Source organism: Hordeum vulgare, chromosome 3H (genome assembly GCF_904849725.1).
Source record: "Hordeum vulgare subsp. vulgare chromosome 3H, MorexV3_pseudomolecules_assembly, whole genome shotgun sequence".
In the NCBI taxonomy this organism is placed as follows: domain Eukaryota; kingdom Viridiplantae; phylum Streptophyta; class Magnoliopsida; order Poales; family Poaceae; genus Hordeum; species Hordeum vulgare.
The window spans coordinates 592,808,392-592,830,676 of record NC_058520.1 but is presented as its reverse complement, the minus strand read 5'-3'; the positions used below and the strand labels follow the sequence as shown (position 1 = coordinate 592,830,676).

Below are 22,285 nucleotides of genomic sequence, written 5' to 3'. Positions count from 1 at the left end.
ATTTTTGTGTCTACAGATGTGGGCTGCATGTTGAGTTTCGTTATTCAGGATAGAAATGGATGCCATCGATTTACGTGGTGTGAAGACATTATCAAGAAATATCAATGCACACTTGGATTTATTTTCATAAAAAGAGCTTATATTTATGATGTTTGAGAGTTGAAAATATATATCATTTTTGTACGTTCAATTATTTACTCGTCGCGTAGGTTCTGGACTTGCAGTTCAAAAAAATGTTCATCGTGTAATGTTGATGTTGTTGTTTACTACATATATTGATGTTGCTTGAGAGGTAAACATATATGTCATTTTCGGGGAGCGGCATTTTGGCTCACGGCAGCCCATGCTGCCCGGTGAAGTACTCCGAAAAAAATAGAAATGATTTCAAAATATGCCGAAAAAATTGTAGATGATCGTGTTGGTGTTACAAGCATGCTTGGCAATTTTCATGCGGAACGGAGCTGGTCTTTCGTCGGTGAAAACAACAAATTTGGGGTGCATTTGGTCTTCGATTTGTTTTTTTTTTTGCGCACGACAAAATGCTAAACCTTTTTTGCCTTGAAATTTACAAGTAGCATTTGAATGTGACAAAGATCACAAACAAAAAAGATTGTCTCATTCTTCTTGTCATTTGAAAAAAAAAATGGCCCCGCGAGCCAAATGGAATTTCCGTTATTTTTGTATGGTCAATTCTTTTTCCGTCATGTAGTTTCTGCCCTTGCAGTTTACAAACATGTTCATTGTGTGATGTTCATGGTGTTGTTTACTAAAACTTATAAATATGATTGTTTTCCATGTTGTCCCTACGGAAGTAAAGATTCATGCAGTTATCTCTTTTGGAAAATCATCTTGGATATATTTCAATAGTAATCATAGCTATATGATCATGTAAATTTTTTGTGAATGTTTTGTGAGCGAGTTATTGGTTTGTTGATTTTAAGAAGAACAATGTCAAAACTACATGCCACAAAAAAGTTGTGTTATACTAAAAAATGGTGCCCAGAGATATATGCCTTCATAAATAATTCATTAATTACATGAAATAATGAAAAATTGTCCGGGACATAGGTTCTAAGATACAACCTATAACTAATGTGAATTGAACAAAGCAGATTATTGTCTTCCAAATTGCTGTACTTATGGTTAGAGGTGGTGATTGCATCACATGAAATTGAAGATACAAAAGATGAGTAGGTGGACCGATAGATGTTAGAGTCGTTTCATGGTGTACCACTCAAGAAACTCTAATTACTTTGTTGACGGCTGATGTCTAACAGGATGAGAGAGGAGTGAAGATGGAACAAAATATCAATTGAGAACTGTGAATACCGGAGAAAGCACATTCGTGTGTGATAAAAGTGTGATATTATGACCATCATGGGAACATATTGTATTGAACATGAAGACACATTTTTCACGAAAAGAACATGAGAATAAATTGAATGTATTTGGACCAATATGTCCATTCAAAGAACGTACAATGTCGCAACTTACAACAAACAAGAGCAGAATGTACTTGGACAGGGTAGACATATATACACACCAGTGACATAATAAACTTGTGTAATACAGGAGAAATTACAAACGTAAATTTATAGCTGCGGGCAATATATACTACTCGCTGCGTACTCCAGATCCCACAAACTAATTAAAGCTGCCACGTATGTTATGTACTACGTGTACATATGTAGCTTAGGTAGCACACGACGAGGACTTGCACCGGAAGTCACAGGCGACGTCTCAGCTATATAGCTTGGCACAAAAAATCCATGCAGGCATGGACGTACGTGCATGCCTTCCATGGATCATCGGACGGGATCATTCATCGAACTGGACGTCGGAGCTGTACACGGTGTCGGGCTGCCAGTCGGCGGGGATGACCTGGTCGGCGACGAGCGACCTGCCGGACCCGTTGGTGACCCGCAGCGAGAAGGGCCCCCGAAGCGGGCGCCGCGTGTCCAGGCGCCAGATGGAGCCCCAGGACTCCCTCATCGGCCTCCAGGACACCGTTGGCTCGCCGCCGTCCATGAGGTCCACCTGCGCCACGTCGCCGTCGCCGTTCCCGTACTCCACCAGGATCGCCAGGTAATTCGGGTTCGACCCCTTCTCCACGTGAAACGTCACGGACAGCCCTGTGTACTGGCACGGCACCCTCTTGAACTGCATGTCGATGATGCCGGCGTGGCGGAGCTCGTCGTTGCGGCCGTCCTTGGCCATGGCGCCGAAGGCAGTGCCGCTGAGGTCGAAGTGGTAGCGGGCGACCGGGTAGTAGTTCATGTCGGTGATGATCACCGTCTCGGGGTCGCCGGAGCACGCTGGGTGAACCTTGCCCACGCACCTTATCTGCGTGCAACAATGAATGCATCAGTTTGGAGCTGGATAAACGGAACGACAAGCACGTACTGTCAATGTCAAGCAAATAATTAAACGGCTGACCTGGTAGCAGGAGCCGCATCCCTTGCCGTCCTTGAAGATCGGCTCGTTGCCGCACGACGTCATGGCGTTGAAGGGCGGCAGGTTCACGTTCTTGAACCCGCACGCGCCACCGTTGTCCAACGGCCCGGCGCCATCCGGAGCGCCGTACCATGTGGCCCTGGCGTCCAGCCAGCCGCCCATGGAACCGTTGGCGCTGCCAGAGCCGGAGCCTGGGCTGGGGGTAGCCAGAGCAGGCGGAGGTGTAGCTGGAGCGGGGTCAGGTGTAGGTATGGGGTCGGGTGTCGGTCCAGGGCAGAATGTAGCAGGGAGAAACCAGGGGCAGCCGCAGCAGCCGTTGGCGGCGAGCAGGCAGAGGAAAGCGGCCGCGACGGAGTAGGAGGAAAAGGCCGCTGCCATGGCTCGCTTGCTGGTCTCGTTGGTTACTGATCGATGACCCTACTCTGGTGGTTAATGCCGTTGGGGAGATTGCGAATTTATAGGCCAGCCAGTGAGGTGCTTCTGGAGATCAAAGGGAAGAAGGAAGGAATGAATGGAGATGACTGGTGATTGGCATCAAGGCCCTACCGGTTCACATGTGCATGGATGGAGGCACTCAACCGGCTGCTTACACCCTTGCCCGTGGTCACGAGATGCATTTCTCTCTGCTTTTATGTTTTAAAAAACATCTTCCATCATCAACCATACATTTTTTTTACGGATCATCCACCATACACATATATATACACTCTACATACAAGTACTGTGTATGACATGCCGGCAGCCAGCATATGATGCAGATTGCCGACCATATAAAGCCACATGATTTGTCATGTAACCGGTGGAGCGCTAGCTCGCGTGTCTATGTACTTCCAAAATACCAAACTAGTATACCCATCTTAAGCTACGTGCGCATCAGTAGCCGATCAGGACATGCTAAGATAATCTGATAGAGGTTTTGGTTACACGCTACCCGTGAGGCCGTCAGTCCATGACACGGCATAATACAACCCTAGAATCCATCCGGTGACAAAATAACGAAGCATCGAAAGATACAATGGAACAAGACTAGTACAAATTGTTGGAACATCTACACAATCTGGCCATTGCAAACAAACCACCCACTTTTCTCCGGCCACGTCATGATCTGTCTCTGCTGTTGTATAGTAAAAGTTGTCATGTTATACAAAAAAATTGTCAGGAAATTTTCATGTTGCAGCCCAGTAATTGCCATGTACTTTCATTTATTTTTGCCATGATTGCAACATATAAAATCGTAAGCCTAGAAAAGGTAAATGGTGAAAATTTTCATCCTCGGAATTTGCAGTGCTGGCTAAAGGGTTGCCATGCTATAGAAATTCTTCAGGAGCATAAGGACAAGGCCGATGAGTTCGTGCTGCGGGCTGCGAGGAAGCAGATCTGACAAATACAATACGAGGTGCTTTGGGTGGCCATCCGGACGTATTATCACACTGTTCTGGGCGAGAAGATAGCCAAGGAAGAAGCGCGGCACAGAACCTTACCATGACTAGGGAGCAGTACATGTTGGTAAGTATAACATACTTTTCATTCCGACGTTTGTGGTAAATTTCATTGTTTCGTGTTCACATGCCATTATGATTCATTATGTAGGTGCCTCCTAATTGGTGCTTTGGAAAGAATGATGGATGGGCGAGATTGGTGGATCTGTGGATCAAGTTTTCTGCCAAGAGCAACACAAACAAGGCTAATCGAGGATCTGACGGAACACACGGTGAGGGAAACCGGAACCACTCGCATCACAAGAAACTTCAGGTATATATATGTACATGAAACATTCTTGATCTTCTATTTACCGTATGTTCTTTTGTGTGACAAACCTCTAATTGGCAGTCTAGGAGGAGAAATTGAAGCGGCCGCTCTTAGACATCGAGTCGTGGGGGCTCGCCCGTGCGCGGACTAATCGCAAGGCTGGTGGGGGTCAGTACTACGGCGATACCGAGGAGAACCTGGCGTCCTACACAGAGCTGTTTTAGAAGTGGTATCCTGGCACATCAGACCCCATGTCTATGGATACCAACGAGATAGCGATGGTCAGCATATGGCCGAAGAGTCATGGTCGGCAGTCGGTTCGGGATTCTGTGATCATCCCTTCTGTCTCCTGTGATCATCCCTTCTGTCTCGTACACACGAACCGGAGCTACCAAACCGAGGCCGAGGTCATGCCAGCACCCGAGTACGTCCAGTGCATAGTCCATCCTAGCCAAGCAGCACGCTGTAAGTATTTTCCCTTGTATCTTCATTCTTTCGACCCTTATTGTTCGCATTGTTGTGGTTTATCAGTTCCATCATGTCATATTGTAGGTCTACTTGGAGTTCGCACGTCAGCAGCTCTTTGACTGGAACCAGAGAGTTGCAGCAGCCACGGAGCACAACACTCGCATGACGAAGATTATGTTTACATCTATAGCATTCGGGCAGATTCCGACAATGGTACCACCACCACCACCTCCTGGACGACAAGCTATGCTGCCTACGTTTGAACAATTTGTGTCCCAACACTATTTCACCCGGGTTAGTACATCACCGAACTATTCAACCACAACTTATTGTTTAGTCAATACAATCATATATCGCCTTACCATCTCTTTTCAAACATGTAGGGAACCGATGGATCATCAGCCGGTGGTGATGCTAATGATGGTTCCACTCCCGAGTCAAGTAGCCCAGTCACTCCGGTCTAGCGAGGTGTGGCGGTGACGGTAGCGGTAGTGACCTCGGCTTTGGTGATCTTGGCTTTGGCGATGGCGGTGGACGTGGCTTAAGCCTTTGCGATGACAAACTTGACGGTCTTCTATGCCTTTTACATGACTTGTTGCTTTTCTTGTTATGATGATACTTTTGTTGTGATGTTGAACTTGTGATGATGTTAAACTTGCGATGATGTTGAACTTTCATACATGATTCTCTTCTTTATTTTTCCTAGGTAAAATGTTTGGGGCACCTAGCATTTAATAGCTAGTATGTCAATTGATTAACATTTGTTGATTTGGAAAGAATGAAAATTTGCATTAATTAAAGAATAGGGCAAATGTTTCCTACCACCCGGTGGTAGTCACCGTCACTTCAGTTTTGTATGTTGTATGTAGTATCTATTAAATCGAAGAGTATGTAGACGTACTGTATACTATATAAGAATGAATAGGGAGTATATATACTGCTTTTGTTAGTATGTCTCGTATTTTGAGCATGCTTCTTTTTACGTACAAATATATACGTTTTTTGGAAATGTAGTAAAAATCATGGGTCAACTTGCAATTTTTTCATGCAACTCACTTGCAACTATCTTATATATAGTATATCAACATACTTACAATGATAAATTAATACATATACTATCACATGATAGTATATGAGACATGTGGGGTAACTACCCTAGGTGGTATTATGTATTTTTCCTCTCTCTCTCTATATATATAGTATAGATTTTTTAACACCCGGTGACTATGCCACCCCTCTAGGTGGTAGTGCCACCCCATCTTATGTCCGTTTAATTCATGCCTCGTGATCCATGCAAAAACTATGCCATCATCATTCCTCCATCGGGATTCAATGAATGAGGCATGCTAATGATCACACTAATACGGTTCTAGTAGATTATGTGTTAAACTAGGGATATCAAAATGTCAGGTCATGTATACTTGACCAAAAAGATTCCCTAAGAGTATTCAAAATAGTATTGCTTCCTAACTTTTGTAATAGTACAAATAAATTGATTGGTGATTAAGACTTATATTCCTAAAATAATTTTTTCGTGAACTCCAAAAGATTCCACCAAAAAATATCCTTGCGTATACATAGTATCAATATTTAACATTGTTACCGCTTAGTGCTAAGAAATCATTCGTGTGCAATTAGACAAATGAAAGACTAAACAAATGACAAACATAAAAGATGTTGCACGGATCTCAAAGCGTGATCAAATGGAAGCTAGGGGTGGCAATGCCCCCTTGGCAAAGACTTAATAATCATATAGAGTGTGCGTGTGTGTGCGTGCGTGCGTGTGTGTGTTGTGTTGTTTATTTAAATCAAAGTAGAAAAAGGGGAAACAAAAAAACAGAGAACTATGCTGACGGTTTAACCATCATCATAGATGGGTCGAGCCACCAAGGGCTGCCACGTGGCGGGCGCTGGGCTTTCCTGGTGTGCTTATATGCTCACGGTTAAACCGTCGGCGTAAATATGGATCTATGATTACGGTGTAACCGCCGGCATAGAGGCGCCCGTAGCATCTGCTGGCAGTGGCGGAGCCAACTCAATGTGATAGCCTGGGCAACATATGAAGGCTCTAATGGCCGGCAGTTATTTGATGATTTGCCCATAGAAAAACTGGATTTTGTTCAATCTTGTCATTATTTTAAGGAATGGATTGCAAGCTAAGCCTGGGAAACTGCCGGGCGGTAGCTCCGCCATTGTCTGCTGGGCAATCCTAGTACAAAGATAGGCCGCTGGTTAGGCGCCGGTGTAACCGTCGGAGTAGCTTCATACCTGTATTGCCCAGCAGATGCCACGTGGCTGTATGTGATTGGCGTAGGTTTGACGGCGGCGCGACCGTCACACGTAGAATTTTGTCGACGGTGTATGTATGCCGACGGCTGTATGAAGACGGTCGGCTTAGCCACCTATGCTAACGGTTTTTCTATGATGACGGCCGCTCTCCGATACACCGACGTACGAGTTGCCGACGAGACTATGCCGACGACCAACATCGGCATAGGCCTATCCCGACTGTTTTCGGGCCTATGCCGACGGGCGTTATTCTGGTAGTGAGACTAGTACAAATTGTTGGAACATCTGCACAATCTGCCCATTGCGTACAAACCGCACACTCCTCTACAGCCACGTCATGATCTGCCTCTGCTGTTCTATAAGGATTTGGTATGTTTTAAAGTAAAAGTTGTCATTTTATATAAAAAATGTCAGAAAATTTTCATGTTGCAGCCGAGTAATTGCCATGTTCTTTCACTTATAAAATTGTCAGCCTAGCAAAGGTAAATTCTGAAAATTGTCATCCTTGGAATTTGCAGTGCTGGCTAAAGGGTTGCCATGCTACACCAACGAAAAAGGTGAATTGCCATTCTGTAAAAACACAAATTTTCATCCCAAGTGTGTTCGTTCAGATTTCCATCCTGAGTTATGTTGTCAGCTCCAAGTTTGCTCAGAAAGGTGTGTGGAAGTGAGCACTTTAAGATTCACGTGTGGGATCCGACATGCTGAAGGGTGTTCGCTCGGAATGGCTAAGGAACTGGCGTCGGATCATTAGCATTTACTAGGAATCTACTTTATTTGAACAACACCACCTGGCGATAAGTCATGCTGGATGCAGGGGTCTACAAAAGCTGCAAATCCAAGCGAGCACTACTACACACGTACATAAATTTCATACGACTCTCATCCAACGCTCCTCAACAACCCTTCGATCAAGCAGAAAGATGAAAATCTGACGCATGGTAGAAGGATCAAACACACACCAAACAAAAAAAGTCAGACGCAAAGAAATATCGAATCCAGGCACACTCCTGTCGAGAAATCACAGCCGGTTTTATTAGGACAAGAGCACGCAAATTGGCCTTACAGCTTATACAATCAAATTTAAAACTAGTGAACACCCTACTAAGCCCATGAATTTTTTTAAGAATAGAGAGAATCGCCGCCCAGTTCTTTTTTTCTGGTCTTCCATGGTTCAATAAACTCCTCGGAGTAGGTTTCCAAGTGGGCATGAGCAGCTTGCAGTTTTTGGTAAAGAGGAATTCCATCTCCAGCAAGAAATTATGCTTCATGGTTATGTATAACATATCCCGAAGATCCCACATGATTTCGATCCACTCCCGAAACCTGATAGCCTGCAAGTGCACATGGTTTAATTGTAGCCTTTTTCAAGTAAGAGTATCGATCCTACAGGGACACATGAATCACGCTTTTGCTCCTCATAGGGAATTATGTAACTTTGTGTCTGGAGATAATTATAGACTTAAAGAAGTGTGTGGGCGGATTTAAATGAGATTCAAGTAAAATGGTGACTTGTAATTAAATAACATAAAAGTAAATAAAAACAAGAGTAGTAAATGATAGGGAAACAACAGAATTAAAGGTGTTCTCAGGGAGTCTGGTATCCCCATTGGTATGTTTCTAGTACTACTATGCAAAAGCATAGCATGAAGCGGATAGTTGACGATTATGCTGGGCGGAGTAGGGCATCGAACACGTTCAACTCGTTGTCGATTTCGTGCCATGCACACCACTATCATAATCTCGCCTCTGGGTTACAACTCATGATAATTAAGGGTTTCCCCGTGGACGCGGCCTCACTAAGGGTTGCTTTATAGTTGAAAATATACATCATTTTTGTATGTTCAATTATTTACCTGTCGCGCAGGTTCTGCACTTGCAGTTCAGAAAAATGTTCATTTGTCATGTTGATGTTATTGTCTACTACTTATATTGATGCTGCTTGAGAGGTAAACATATATGTCATTTTCGGGGAGGGGCATTTTGGCTCCCAGCAGCTCATGCTCCCCGGTGAAGTACCCTGAAAATAATAGCAAATGTTTTTGAAATATGCTGAAAAAGGTTGTAGATGATCGTGTTGGTGTCACAAGCATGCTAGACAATTTTCATGCAGAACAGGGCAGTGTTGTTTCGTTGGTGAAAACAAAAATTATGGGGTGACATTTGGTCTTCGGTTTTTTTCTTGCACTATTTACAAATAGCATTTGTATGTGACAAAGATCACAAAAAAAAAGATTGTCTCATTTTTCTTGTTATTTGAATTTTTTTGGCCCGGGAGCCAAATGGAATTTCCATTATTTTTGTATGTTCAATTCTTTTCCCGTCATGTTGTTTCTGCCCTTGCAGTTTACAAACATGTTCATTTTTTTATGTTCATGTTGTTGTTTACTAAAACTTATAAATATGATTGTTTTCCATATGTTGTCCCTACAGAAGTAAAGATTCATGCAGTTGTCTCTTTTGGAAAATCATCTTGGATATATTTCAGTAGTAATCATAGCTATATGATCATGTAAATTCTTTGTTAATGTTTTGTGAGCGAGTTATTGGTTTGTAGATTTTAAGAAGAACAATATCAAAAATATATGGCACAACAAAGTTGTGTCATACTAAAAAAATGGTGCCCAGAGCTATACCTTCATAAATAATTCATTACATGAAATAATGAAAAATTGTCCAGGACCTAGGTTCTAAGATACAACATATAACTAATGTGAATTGAATCACGTGAAATTGTCTTCCAAATTGTCTTCCAAATAATGGGAACATATAACTAATGTTCCAGGACCAGGACAAAGCAGATTATTGTCTTCCAAATTGCTGGACTTATGGTTAGAGGTGGTGATTGCATCACATGAAATTGAAGAGATAAAAGATGAGTAGGTGGGCCGATAGACATTAGAGTCGTTTCATGGTGTACCACTCGAGAAACTCTAATTACTTTGTTGATGGCTGATGTCTAAGAGGATGAGAGAGGTGTGAAGATGGAACAAAATAACAATGAAGAACTGTGAATATGGGAATGGGAGAAAGCACATTCATGTGTGATAAAAGTGTGACATTATGACCATCATGGGAACATATTGTTTTGAACATGAAGACACATTTTTCATGAAAAGAACATTGAGTATAAATTGAATGCACTTGGACCAATATGTCCGTTCAAAGAACGTACAATGTCGCAACTTACAACAAACAAGAGCATAATTAATGTACTTGAACAGGGTAGACATATATATACACCAGTGACATAATAAACTTGTGTAATAAAGAGAAATTAAAAACGTAAATTTATAGCTGCGGGCAATGGCCAGGAGAGCGCATATACCGTATACTCCCTCCGTTCTTAAATATAAGTCTTTCTAGAGATTTCACTAGTAGACTACATACGGATGTATATAGACATACTTTAAAGTGTAGATTCACTCATTTTGCTCCGTATGTAGACTCCTAGTGAAATCTCTTAAAAGACTTATATTTAGAAACGGAGGGCGTAGTATATATACCAGCTGCCTAGCTACTCCAAATTCCACAAACTAATTAAAGTTGTCACGTATGTTATGTACTACGCGGGAGCTAGCACACGATGAGGACACGCACCGGACGTCACAAGCAACGTCTCAGCTATATAACTTGGCACAAAAAATCCATGCAGGCATGGACGTGCATGCCTTCCATGGATCATCGGACGGGATCATTCATCGAACTGGACGTCGGAGCTGTACACGGTGTCGGGCTGCCAGTCGGCGGGGATGACCTGGTCGGCGACGAGCGACCTGCCGGACCCGTTGGTGACCCGCAGGGAGAAGGGCCCCCGAAGCGGGCGGCGCGTGTCCATGCGCCAGATGGAGCCCCAGGACTCCCTCATCGGCCTCCAGGACCCCGTTGGCTCGCCGCCGTCCATGAGGTCCACCTGCGCCACGTCGCCGTCGCCGTTCCCGTACTCCACCAGTATCGCCAGGTAGTTTGGGTTCGACCCCTTCTCCACGTGAAACGTCACCGACAGCCCCGCGTACTGGCACGGCACCCTCTTGAACTGCATGTCGATGATGCCGGCGTGGCGGAGCTCGTCGTTGCGGCCTTCCTTGGCCATGGCGCCGAAGGCGGTGCCGCTGAGGTCGAAGTGGTAGCGGGCGACCGGATAGTAGTTCATGTCCGTGATGATCACCGTCTCGGGGACACCGGAGCACGCCGGGTGAGCCTTGCCCTCGCACCTTATCTGCATGCAACAATCAATGCATCAGTTTGGAGCACGTACTCTCAATGTCAAGCAACTAATTAAACGGCAACGCCGGCTGACCTGGTAGCAGGAGCCGCATCCCTTGCCGTCCTTGAAGAGGGGCTCGTTTCCGCACGACGTCATGGCGTTGAACGGCGGCAGGTTCACGTTCTTGAACCCGCACGCGCCACCATTGTCCAACGGCCCGGCGCCATCCGGAGCACCGTACCAGGTGGCCCTGGCGTCGAACCAGCCGCCGGAGGAGCCGTTGGCGCTGCCGGAGCCGGAGCCTGGGCTGGGGGTAGCGGGCGCAGGTGGAGGTGTAACGGGATCGGGGCTGGGGGTGGCCGGGGCAGGTGTAGGTGTAGGTGTGGGGGCAGGTGCAGGGCAGCTGCAGCAGCCATTGGCGGCGAGCAGCCAGAGGAGAACGACCGCAACGACGTAGGAGGAGGAGGTCGCTGCCATGGCTCGCTTGCTTGCTGGTCTCGCTGGTTAGCGATCGATGCCCCTACTCTGGTGGTTAATTCCGTTGGAGAGCTTGCGAATTTATAGGCCGGCAGTTCGTAGCTTCCTCGTGTACTACACTACTCTCGAGTCTTGATTGATCAATCAAAATTAGTAACAAAGGAAGAATGAATGGAGAAGTGGACGAGGGAGCCGTGATGGCAGAGGGCCCTACATGTTCACATGCAGATGGAGCGAGTCACCCAACCGGCTGCTTACACCCTTTCCCGTAGTCACGAGATGCATTTCTCTTTGCTTTTAAAAACGATAATCATCAGCCCAACGTATTTTTTTTGGAAAAGGAGGTTAAACCTCCGGCCTCTCCATCAATTGATGCATGCAGCCATCTTTATTAACTATTCCACAAATGTCTAACAAGAGTATACATCAATTCATCCAAAGCCACCACTCACACCTACCAATTCGATAATGTGGAGTGCTCTCACTCCACATATCTAAAACCGGTGTTGTCGTCAATCCATCAACATAACGTATCGGGAGCAACAGCCGTTGCAGCACACCTAAAACGCACACCTCACGCACACGTTTTACAAGCCGTCATCATCATCGAACCACTGACCCATCTTCAGGAAAGATATCCGCATCATCCATGCCAGTCCAAACATCCGTCGACGCCACCACGGCGCCCAACGGCGCCACCATCCTGCACTCATCTGTCCAGATGCGAAGACTCCGGGAGATCTGTCGTGCGTAGCACCTGCCAACCAGGCATGACTCAGCGTAGCACCTGTCGGTCAGGCATGACTTGACAGCACCACCGAAATTCCGTGCAAGACGAAGCCGCTCCACCTCCTGCCTCAGTCTGCGAGCGTTGCTCCACAAACGATGCTCCCAAGAGAGAAACGGCACCGCAGTACCGCCATCGTCCGATCTGGCAGACCAGATCCTAGGGTTTCCCCCGAAACAGTGCCCACCACCAACAACCGTTCAGGACCCACACAGTGCCCACCACCACTTAGCCCTCTAGGCGACGCCTTCAGGAAGGTCACGATGTCAAGGACACCGCCGCCGCCCACCGGAGTTAGGGTTTTCACCCGAGAGGCAAGGAAGGGGAGAAGAGGAGCAGATGTATACCGACGTCTCCAAAAAGAATAACGGCGCCCTTGAGCGTCGTCGTCGACGCGGCCGGCCTGGGCCAACCAAGGGGTTTCCCCCAATCTGAATCTCCTCCACCGGCTTCACCCGCAGGTAGGGCCCCGGCAACCACGCTGGCACCGCCAAGAATCCGCAGGAGAAAGGTCCACATCAAGGCCGGAGGACAGCGGCCAGATCTGGCGCCGCCGGCCGCCATAGCAGCCACGTGACGGCTAACCAGGCAGCGACCGACGAAGGGGAGCAGCACACCTCCACAACGACGCTTCCAAGAAAGATAGCGGCACCCGCGGGCGTCGTCGTCGCGGCTCCGATGAGGACCAGAGCAAGGATTTCTCCCGGAGCTACGCTGAACATCCACCGCCACCGGCCGCTGAGCATGGCCGCCACGCACCACCACGACCCCCAGGCACGGTCATGGGTCACCGCACCGCGCGCTCTGGCCACCGCAGTCGCGCCTAGCCGACGCTCCCTGCCACCGTAGCCGCGCCCGGCCGCCACTCCCTACCACCATGGTCGCGCGCCCCGGACAAGATCCGGCCATGGCAGCCCCGGATCCGCCCTCAGGCGCCGCTGGTGGGCGAGATCTCGCCGGATCCCGCAGCCGCCGACGCGGGGCGTGTTGGGTAACGTAGCATAAATTCAAAATTTTCCTACGCATATTCAGATCTTCCTATGGAGAGACCAGCAACAAGAGAGGGGTAAGAGAATCTTCATACCTTTGAAGATCGCTAAGCGGAAGCGTTGCTAGAACACGGTTGATGGAGTCGTACTCGCAGCGATTTCGATCTAGTGTCGAACTACGGCACCTCCGCGTTCAACACACGTGCAGCCCGGTGACGTCTCCCGCACCGTGATCCAGCAAGGAGGATGGAGAGGTTGGGAAAGAACTCCAGCAGCACGACGGCGTGGTGTCGATGGAGAGACGAGGTCTCCCGGCAGGGCTTCGCCAAGCACCGGCAGAGAGGAGGAGGAAGAAGGGCAGGGCTGCGCCGAGAGAGAGGCACAGGTCTCATCTCCAATGGCCAAAAGTGCCCACTATACATAAGGGGGGGAGGGGCTGCGTCCCCTTGAGGGTTTCCCTCTCCTGGGGGGGGGGGGCAGCCCTAGATGGGGGCTGGTGCGGCGGCCAAAGGGGGAAGGAGGGGTGTGGCGAACCCCTGGTGGGCCTTAGGCCCACCTGGCTTAGGGTTTGCCCCCCCCCTTTTCTCTCCCCCACGCATTGGGCTGAGTGGGGAGGCGCACCAGCCCACCTAGGTGCTGGTTCCCTTTCCCACTTGGCCCACCTTACCTCCCGAGGTCGTTGCCCCCCTTCGGTGGACCCCCGGGGCCACCTCCGGTGGTCTCGGTACGTTATCGGTGATGCCCGAAACACTTCCGGTATCCGAAACCATCCGTCCTATATATCAATCTTTACCTCCGGACCATTCCGGAGCTCCTCGTGACGTCCGAGATCTCATCCGGGACTCCAAACAACTTTCGGTAACCTCGTATAACGATTCCCTATAACCCTGGCGTCATCGAACCTTAAGTGTGTAGACCCTACGGGTTCGGGAGACAGGCAGACATGACCGAAACACTTCTCTGGCCAATAACCATCAGCGGGGTCTGGATACCCATGGTGGCTCCCACTTGCTCCACGATGATCTCATCGGATGAACCACGATGTCAAGGATTCAATCAATCTCGTATACAATTCCCTTTGTCTGTCGGTATAGAACTTGCCCGAGATTCGATCGTCGGTATACCAATACCTTGTTCAATCTCGTTACCGGTAAGTCTCTTTACTCGTTCCGTAGCACATCATCGTATGACTAACTCCTTAGTCACATTGAGCTCATTATGATGTTGTACCGAGTGGGCCCAGAGATACCTCTCCGTCACACGGAGTGACAAATCCCGATCTCGATTCGTACCAACCCAACAGACACTTTCGGAGGTACCCGTAGTGCACCTTTATAGTCACCCAGTTACGTTGTGATGTTTGATACACCCAAGGCACTCCTACGGTATCCGGGAGTTGCACAATCTCACGGCCGAAGGAAAAGATACTTGACATTAGAAAAGCTTTAGCATACGAACAATACGATCTAGTGCTATGCTTAGGATTGGGTCTTGTCCATCACATCATTCTCCTAATGATGTGATCCCATTATCAATGACATCTAATGCCCATGATCAGGAAACCATGATCATCTATTGACTAACGAGCTAGCCAACTAGAGGCTTGCTAGGGACACTTTGTGATCTATTTATTCACACATGTACTACTGTTTCCTGTTATTACAATTATAGCATAAACAATAGACGATTATCATGAACAAGGAAATATGATAATAACCATTTTATTATTGCCTCTAGGGCATATTTCCAACAGGGCGCCGCCGCCAGAGCCCGAGGGCCGATGCGAGGGGCCCCGCCGCCGCCATCCCCGGGGCGCGCGCGGCTTTGCTGGCGTCCCCTCCGGCAGCGAAGAAGCGTGGAGGGGGCGGAGAGGGGGGCCGGTGGCAGCACGGGAGAGTTGGCCGGTGACGATGCGGGGAGGGGTCGGAGATGGGGGCCGGTGGCGGCGCGAGACGACGCCCCCGAGTTGGTTTCTATCAGCCCAACGTATATACATACTACTCTACATATTTTTTTTGCGAATAACATACTACTACCTCCATCACGGTTTAGAAGGCGTGTTTGAAAATTCTCTGGAACCTAGGTGGTTATTGATTGGCTGTGAGATGGGCTGAAAAATAGCACTCACACTACACATGCATATAGAAGTAGTACAACGAAGTACTACTTAGCTGCTAGGAGTAAATGCAACGTGCCTTAAACCTTGTCCATTATGAAAATGCACGTAAATTTAATTGTGCCTTCTAAACCGTGACGGAGGAAGTACTCTGTATTACAGGTACTTCCTCCATGCATGTATATGCCCCTATATCTCTCCGCCGCAGCTAGGAGCGCTTCTTTCCACCGACGTCTCCACTCCCGACACTAGTGAAAAAAGGGCTTTAGTGAGGGGTCGTCAGATTCAAGTGTGTCGATCGTTTTAGCCATTAGTAGTTTAGATTTTAGGTTGTTCATCATCTTGGCTTCAGGGGTGGCGATGGCAGATTCTACCCCAACGAGGCCATCGGTCCAATGATTGGGGATGAATTTAAAACAAGTCAATTCAAGCAAGGATGGGGCGGCGATGGTAAAATCCTTCTGGTGGACCTATGTCCTAGGGCTTCGCGGTTGTGACGACGCCTCCTTCGACGTCGGCGTTGAACTTTGGAGGTAGTCCAAGAGTGAATACAGATTATGGTATGCATAGGCAGCATCTGAAAGATGATGGATCGTGTGTTGGGTTCATGGTTCATGGAAGACATGTATGGTTTTCTCCTCTGACGTCTTAATCATGTGGGGATGCGAGATCTATAGCTCAATGGTGTGTCCAGGATGTTGCTCTGGTCTGATTCGTTCAATGGTAATGGTTTTGTCTTTGTCGAGCCATCTTGGAGGTCCGTGAATTGCATATCAACGATGAAGCCGCGTCGAGTTTGGATGTGAAGGTGATCCGTCTTGTTTTCCTTTGATGGCTGTTGTGGTGGTGTAAGAAGCAGGGGCGTTAATGTCAACCTCAAACAATTCTTCGGTCTTCATTGAAATTTTACATTTTGGTTGATGTTTCTTTGTGCAAAGACTATCATTTCGCTATATTTTCAGTTTTGTCTGGTCGGTATGTACATGGCTTGTACTATGATTTTTATATAATATAAATGAAACACACATTATCATTAAAAAAATGCATCCAACATATATAATATAGTTGGAGTATCATGCCGATTGCGGACCATATACAGCCACACGATTTGTGTTGTAACCAGTGGAGCGCTCGTGTGTTTATGTACCGCCAAAATGCCAAACAAGATCAGGAAGATAATCAGATAGTGGTTATACGCCACCCGTGAGGCCGTGACACGGCATGCATGAATCCGAAACCCGAGTATCCATCCGGTGACATAATAAACGAAGCATAGAAACATACAAATTGTTGGAACATCCGCACAACCTGCCCATTGCGTACAAGTGTACAACCACACACTTCTCTCCGGCCACGTCATAATCTGCCTCCGTGTTGTGCGCAATCACTAGAACGGTAGTTGCAATCATGACTGGCTAAAGATCACACGGCACGCCAAGTTTTCTTTTTCTTCAAAGCGTTTGTCCATACAGAAATCCTTTTCTTACCAACTGCTTCAAACAACAAGAAGATTTTATATTGGAAATATCTACTTTCGTACCCCTCTGTTCGTTTGTTCTACTCAGTTTACCAGCTGTCTAAGTTGTTCTCACCCTTGCCCTTCTCTCGCTAGTTGAATCTCATACATGGCCAAATGCAGTATTTTTGTTATATGGATAAGTGAGAATGTGAGGAAAAAGATATATGGGGCCACTGTAAACTCCCGCCACAACAGCCAAACGGCGGTTAATTGCCGACGCATAGCAGGCCATAACAAAGTTGCTCGTCTAACCGATTCGAGCGATAGTTGGACGATATCTTGCCTCCATCGATTGTTGGTGCTAGTGCACGTATAAGGGTGGCATGAGGGTGGACGAAAACGACGGCAATGGGTGAGTACCATCGTGGTAGGAGTTTGATGTTTGTGGGCAACAAAGCTATAGCACGGATTCGAACGAGTTTGTGTGCTCGTGTTGTTCTACGGCTTCTTGCGCTACTATTTGACATGGGCACGTGATCATACTGTCACCAGAGCGTCTTCGTGAGTTCATGCGGGGTCAGCAAAGGGAGCTCGCGATTAATGGCACTACGACACAAAAACATGGACAAAAAAGAGGGAAAATCTATGAAGCTCACGGTAAGGTTGTGGAGCACATTAGCGAGCTCGGGGATGGGCTGCAGGTGACGAATCGACAGAGGCATCCTAGGCTACAGACAGCGAAGGCAACGATGACGATAATTCAGGGCATCCAGTCTTGCAACCTTGGTCATATAGGTTCTTGGTGTCAAGGTGAAGATAAAGCACACGATGGAGAGTCAGACGAAGACAATGGGGACGTTGGTTGACGTCGGCACGGTCATGGTTAGAGAGCGAGCAAGAGAAGGAAAAACTGATGAATAGTAGATAGGTTTAAACTAGTTGTATGGTGCTTGTATCTTGGTGTAGAGCTGGGGATGAAGAAGGCCTCGAAGGCGCGAGTCAGGAGCAGGTGCTCTCGGATGCGTCCTGCTCTGCCACTGGGCGCGAGGTTGAAGATGGAATTGTCCCTAGATGGGCTGGGTTGCATAGTAGGGTGGGCTGGGTTGCATAGTGTTGGCCTTCTTTGTAAGTTTTTTTCTCTCTCTATTATTTTCGTCCTTTAACTTTTATTTGAATCTATTTTGATTTCATTTTAGATCAAAAAAAATTCTAAAACTGATTGGAAAATTATGTGTTAATTTAATGGATCTTTACAAAACCACGAACATTTAAACTCCGAGAGAAGTACCTGAAATGTCGGCCCACGAACATCGCGTGCATTCCCTAGACCACCGTATTGAACAATGTGGTTTAGTGCCATATTGGCGCGTGCCTTGAGTGAATTCAAGCCCTAGGCAGCCCGGATGGTTGCCTGGGGCGTGAGGTCCATCTTCTTTGTACAGAGTAGCATTATTCTAGCTGGCATGCTACAGTGAATAAAGGTTGCCTGGGTCTGGCCCAATTCGCCTGGGGCCTGGCCCATTACTGGATCTGCCACTAACCGCGCGAGAGGTTCACCAACCATCTTAAATAGCAGCATCGTTCAAATGCAATAAGCTGCATCTATTGTAATATAAACGTCAATGCTTGCTTTATGAAGGAGATGATCTAATATTTTATCATCTCTTTCACAAAGTAATCATAGATGGCACATGAATGCAATTCGGCTCCCGGGAGCACGTACTCCTGTCCACGAAAAATGAATTTTGATATGTCAAAAATATCTCAACAAGAATAATACGTGTTCTTTGTCACATCCCAATGCTACCTGAATGTTTTTGGACAAAAAGGTTAAGCATTTTGGCACCTCGGAACCAAAACATCACTCTACTATAATAACAAAAATTACAAGTGGCATAATTTTCACCAATTTATCTGAACACTAATATATATATATATATATATATATATATATATATATATATATATATATATATATATATATATATATATATATATATATATATATATATATATTTCATTTTTGAAGTGCTAGATTTACCTCATTACAAAAAAATAAATCAAGGAAGTTCAAATTTTGCACAACCATGGTGTTACCATTGTGAACAATGTTTCCATAGGAATTATATTTTTTTGGGCATAAAAACTATTATTTCCATTATTCAAGTGCCAGGAATGAGTTTTTTTGTGAATGAAGTGCGTGAAATAAGTTATCAAATTGGGCCATTTCATTTTTCATTCAAAGTAGACCACATTGGGAGCCCACTGCCAAGTTTCATGAATTTCAGAGTATTATTGCTATATTTTCTTTTTCAAGTGCCAGAAATGTTTTTTTTTTGTGAAGGAAGTTCCTGAAATAAGTTATAAAATTGGGTCATTTTATTTTTTAGTCAAAATAGACCACATTGGGAGCACACCAACCAAGTTTCATGAATGTTGGAGTATTGTTGCTATATTTCAATGATTTACTAGGTTTCTAGTGAATTGTCAGAACTTGCTCAAATTTGAACTATAGTGTTATGTAGTTTGGTCCTGAAAATTGAAAACGAATAATTTTATGTTCTAATGTTGGTGGTGCATTGCTGCCTCTTGAGCTTGCGTTGATTTCCCCTTGAAGAGGAAAGGGTGATGCAGCAGATGAGCAGTAAGTATTTTCCCCAGTTTGAGAACCAAGGTATCAATCTAGTAGGAGAATCAAGCCAAGTGTCCAGAGTACCTACGGAGACACAACGAGTTTGCACCTAACGCTATAAAGGGGTTGTCAATCCCTTCAATATTGATTTTAAAGTGAGATCTGAAGGCGGAAAGGGCAACAAAGTAAAAGTGTAAGGCTAAAAATATGATGTGAAGTAGACCGGGGGCCATAGTGTTCACTAGAGGCTTCTCTCAAAATAGCAAATATTACGGTGGGTGAACAAATTACTCTCGAGCAATTGATAGAACCGCACAAAGTCATGACGATATCTAAGGCAATGATCATACATATAGGCACCACGTCTGAGACAAGTAGACCGATACTTTCTGCTATTTTGAGATATCTATTACTATTACTCCACACATCGACCGCTATCCAGCATGCATCTAGTGTATTGAGTTCATGACGAACAGAGTAACGCCTTAAGCAAGATGACATGATGTAGAGGGATAAACTCAAACCAATGATGTAAACCTTGATGGCAACAACACGATGCGTGCCTCGCTACCCCTTCAGTCACTGGGTGAGGTCACCGCACGGTATGAACCCAAAACCAAGCACTTCTCCGTTTGCAAGAATCATAGATCAAGTTGGCCAAACAAAACCCACAACTCGAAGAGGATTACAAGGATATGAAATCATGCATATAAGAGATCAGAAGAAACTCAAATAAGATTCATAGATAATCTGATCATAAATCCACAATTCATCGGATCTCGACAAACACAACGCAAAAGAAGATTACATCGGATAGATCTCCATGAAGATCATGGAGAACTTTGTATTGAAGATCCAAGAGAGAGAAGAAGCCATCTAGCTACTAGCTATGGACCCGAAGGTCTATGGTGAACTGTTCACGCATCATCGGAGAGGTCATGGTGTTGATGAAGAAGCCCTCCGTATCTGAATCCCCCCTCCGGCAGGGCACCAGAACGTGCCCCAGATGGGATCTTGCGGAGACAGAAGCTTGCGGCGGCGGAAAAGTATTTTCGTGGATCTCTCGCGCAGTTTTGGATTTTTCGGGAATTTATAGGCGGAAGAGGTAGGACACACGAGCCACAGGGGGGCCACAAGCCTGCTAGGCGCGGGCCCCCTGGCCGCGCCTAGGGGGCTTGTGGCGTCCCCTGGTGGCCTCTGCCTTGGTTCTCACATCCCGTGCGTATCTTCTGTTCCAGAAAAAATCTTTTCGGAAGTTTTATTCCGTTTGGACACCGTTTAAAATCCTCCTCTGGAAAGGGTCAAAAACACGGAAAAAAACAGGAACTGGCACTTAGCACTGAGTTAATAAGTTAGTCCCAAAAAATATATAAAAGCCATACAAAACATCCAAAGTTTGACAAGATAATAGCATGGAATCATCAAAAATTATAGATACGTTGGAGACGTATCATGCATGCACTTGGTGCAGCCAATGTTAAAATTCTAAACCATTTGGTATGAATGGTCAACGTTGCAACTTCTACCCCATTTTGGAAAACAAAAGTCAAAGAAAACAAAAGAAAATCCCCAAAAAATTGAAATCGTTGTGCGTCACATCCTCTTATGTGCACTGCTAAGTGGGAAAAACCATAAACTGTAAAAAAAAACACAAGTTTTGAATGGTCAATGTTGCAAGTTTGGCCTCATTTTAAGTAAGTTTTGTGGGTTATTATTTGGGTAAGTTTTGCATTTTGCTATTTTTGGTAAGTTTTGCATTATGCACTGTGTTTGAACATGCAATTCCCACTCAACGTAGGTAGTCCGAAACATATCATACACCTACTCATTAAGCATATTCAAATAACATATTGTTTTCAGTTTGTCCATCCACATGTCGGATCGTGAACATAGATAGAAGCAACAAAATAAAGCACTAGAGACGCTTAAGACAGGGAGCGAGGCGACGGTTGGAGTGTTGAATGTTCTGCTCAAACTGCGCCGAGAACTCATTCTGCTCCACCACTATTGGGGCATTCTTAAGCCTCCAAGGTGACCAACGGCAGATCCTTGTTGACATCAGCCTCTAAGAGCCCCTGGTCAACCATCTGTCAATCCTCGTCTTCCACATTAATTGCTAGATTCATGTTTGCCTGAGCAGGATGAGCTATGATCTCCAACCCCCTGATAGCCCTAGTCGTCTACATCATCCTCGTGTGCGATGTTCTCCAACCCCCATAGTAGCTCTCCTCTTCTTTATCCTCCTCTACGTCACTATCCTCCTCCCTTGTCTCCTCATCGACGACCTGAAGAATACACAAATTCACCGGCCCTTCCGCCTCTGGATTCGGCGAGGAGAGTCGGGAGCAGTACTCATACCAGCTTGCTCTATGTCGACAATCTGGAGCTCCATCGCCTCTGCCATTGCCCATGGAAGAATCCGAATTGGGACTGCCCCCTTGCCTTGACGGAGTATCCACTTCAGCTCATTCCTCATCACTTCCAATGTCAGGTCCAGCGAGTGCAATACGAGAGATTTCACGCTCGGATACTAGGAACATTTCTCCTTGTACTTGGCAGGCAAGATCGCATCCCAATGCAAAATAAATTCATCACCCTCTTCTGGATCAAACCTGCTAGCCATCAATCGAAGATAAAAGTTGCAAAATCAAAGAATTA

At 46.1% G+C, this 22,285-nt stretch overlaps 2 protein-coding genes across 2 annotated transcripts; both read right to left on the bottom strand.

Moving 5' to 3' along the window:
- Positions 1 to 1,534: 1,534 nt before the first annotated feature.
- On the bottom strand, positions 1,535 to 11,753 carry LOC123445445 (expansin-B7-like). The gene is made up of 3 exons (XM_045122429.1): positions 11,261 to 11,753; positions 10,632 to 11,179; positions 1,535 to 1,795 (listed from the first exon to the last, which is right to left on the bottom strand). The coding sequence occupies exons 1-2, from the start codon at positions 11,642 to 11,644 to the stop codon at positions 10,655 to 10,657; spliced, it is 909 nt and encodes a 302-aa protein (XP_044978364.1). The 5' UTR covers positions 11,645 to 11,753; the 3' UTR covers positions 1,535 to 1,795; positions 10,632 to 10,654.
- LOC123445444 (expansin-B7-like) lies at positions 1,646 to 2,892 on the bottom strand. Its single transcript, XM_045122428.1, has 2 exons — positions 2,437 to 2,892; positions 1,646 to 2,343 (listed from the first exon to the last, which is right to left on the bottom strand). The coding sequence occupies exons 1-2, from the start codon at positions 2,830 to 2,832 to the stop codon at positions 1,819 to 1,821; spliced, it is 921 nt and encodes a 306-aa protein (XP_044978363.1). The 5' UTR covers positions 2,833 to 2,892; the 3' UTR covers positions 1,646 to 1,818.
- Positions 11,754 to 22,285: the final 10,532 nt, after the last annotated feature.

Coding starts and splice junctions, on each gene's coding strand:
- LOC123445445 (XM_045122429.1), bottom strand. CDS start 11,644: ATGGCAGCGACCTCCTCCTCCTACGTCGTTGCGGTCGTTCTCCTCTGG. Junction 11,180..11,260: donor GATGCGGCTCCTGCTACCAG/GTCAGCCGGCGT, acceptor TGTTGCATGCAG/ATAAGGTGCGAGGGCAAGGC.
- LOC123445444 (XM_045122428.1), bottom strand. CDS start 2,832: ATGGCAGCGGCCTTTTCCTCCTACTCCGTCGCGGCCGCTTTCCTCTGC. Junction 2,344..2,436: donor GATGCGGCTCCTGCTACCAG/GTCAGCCGTTTA, acceptor TGTTGCACGCAG/ATAAGGTGCGTGGGCAAGGT.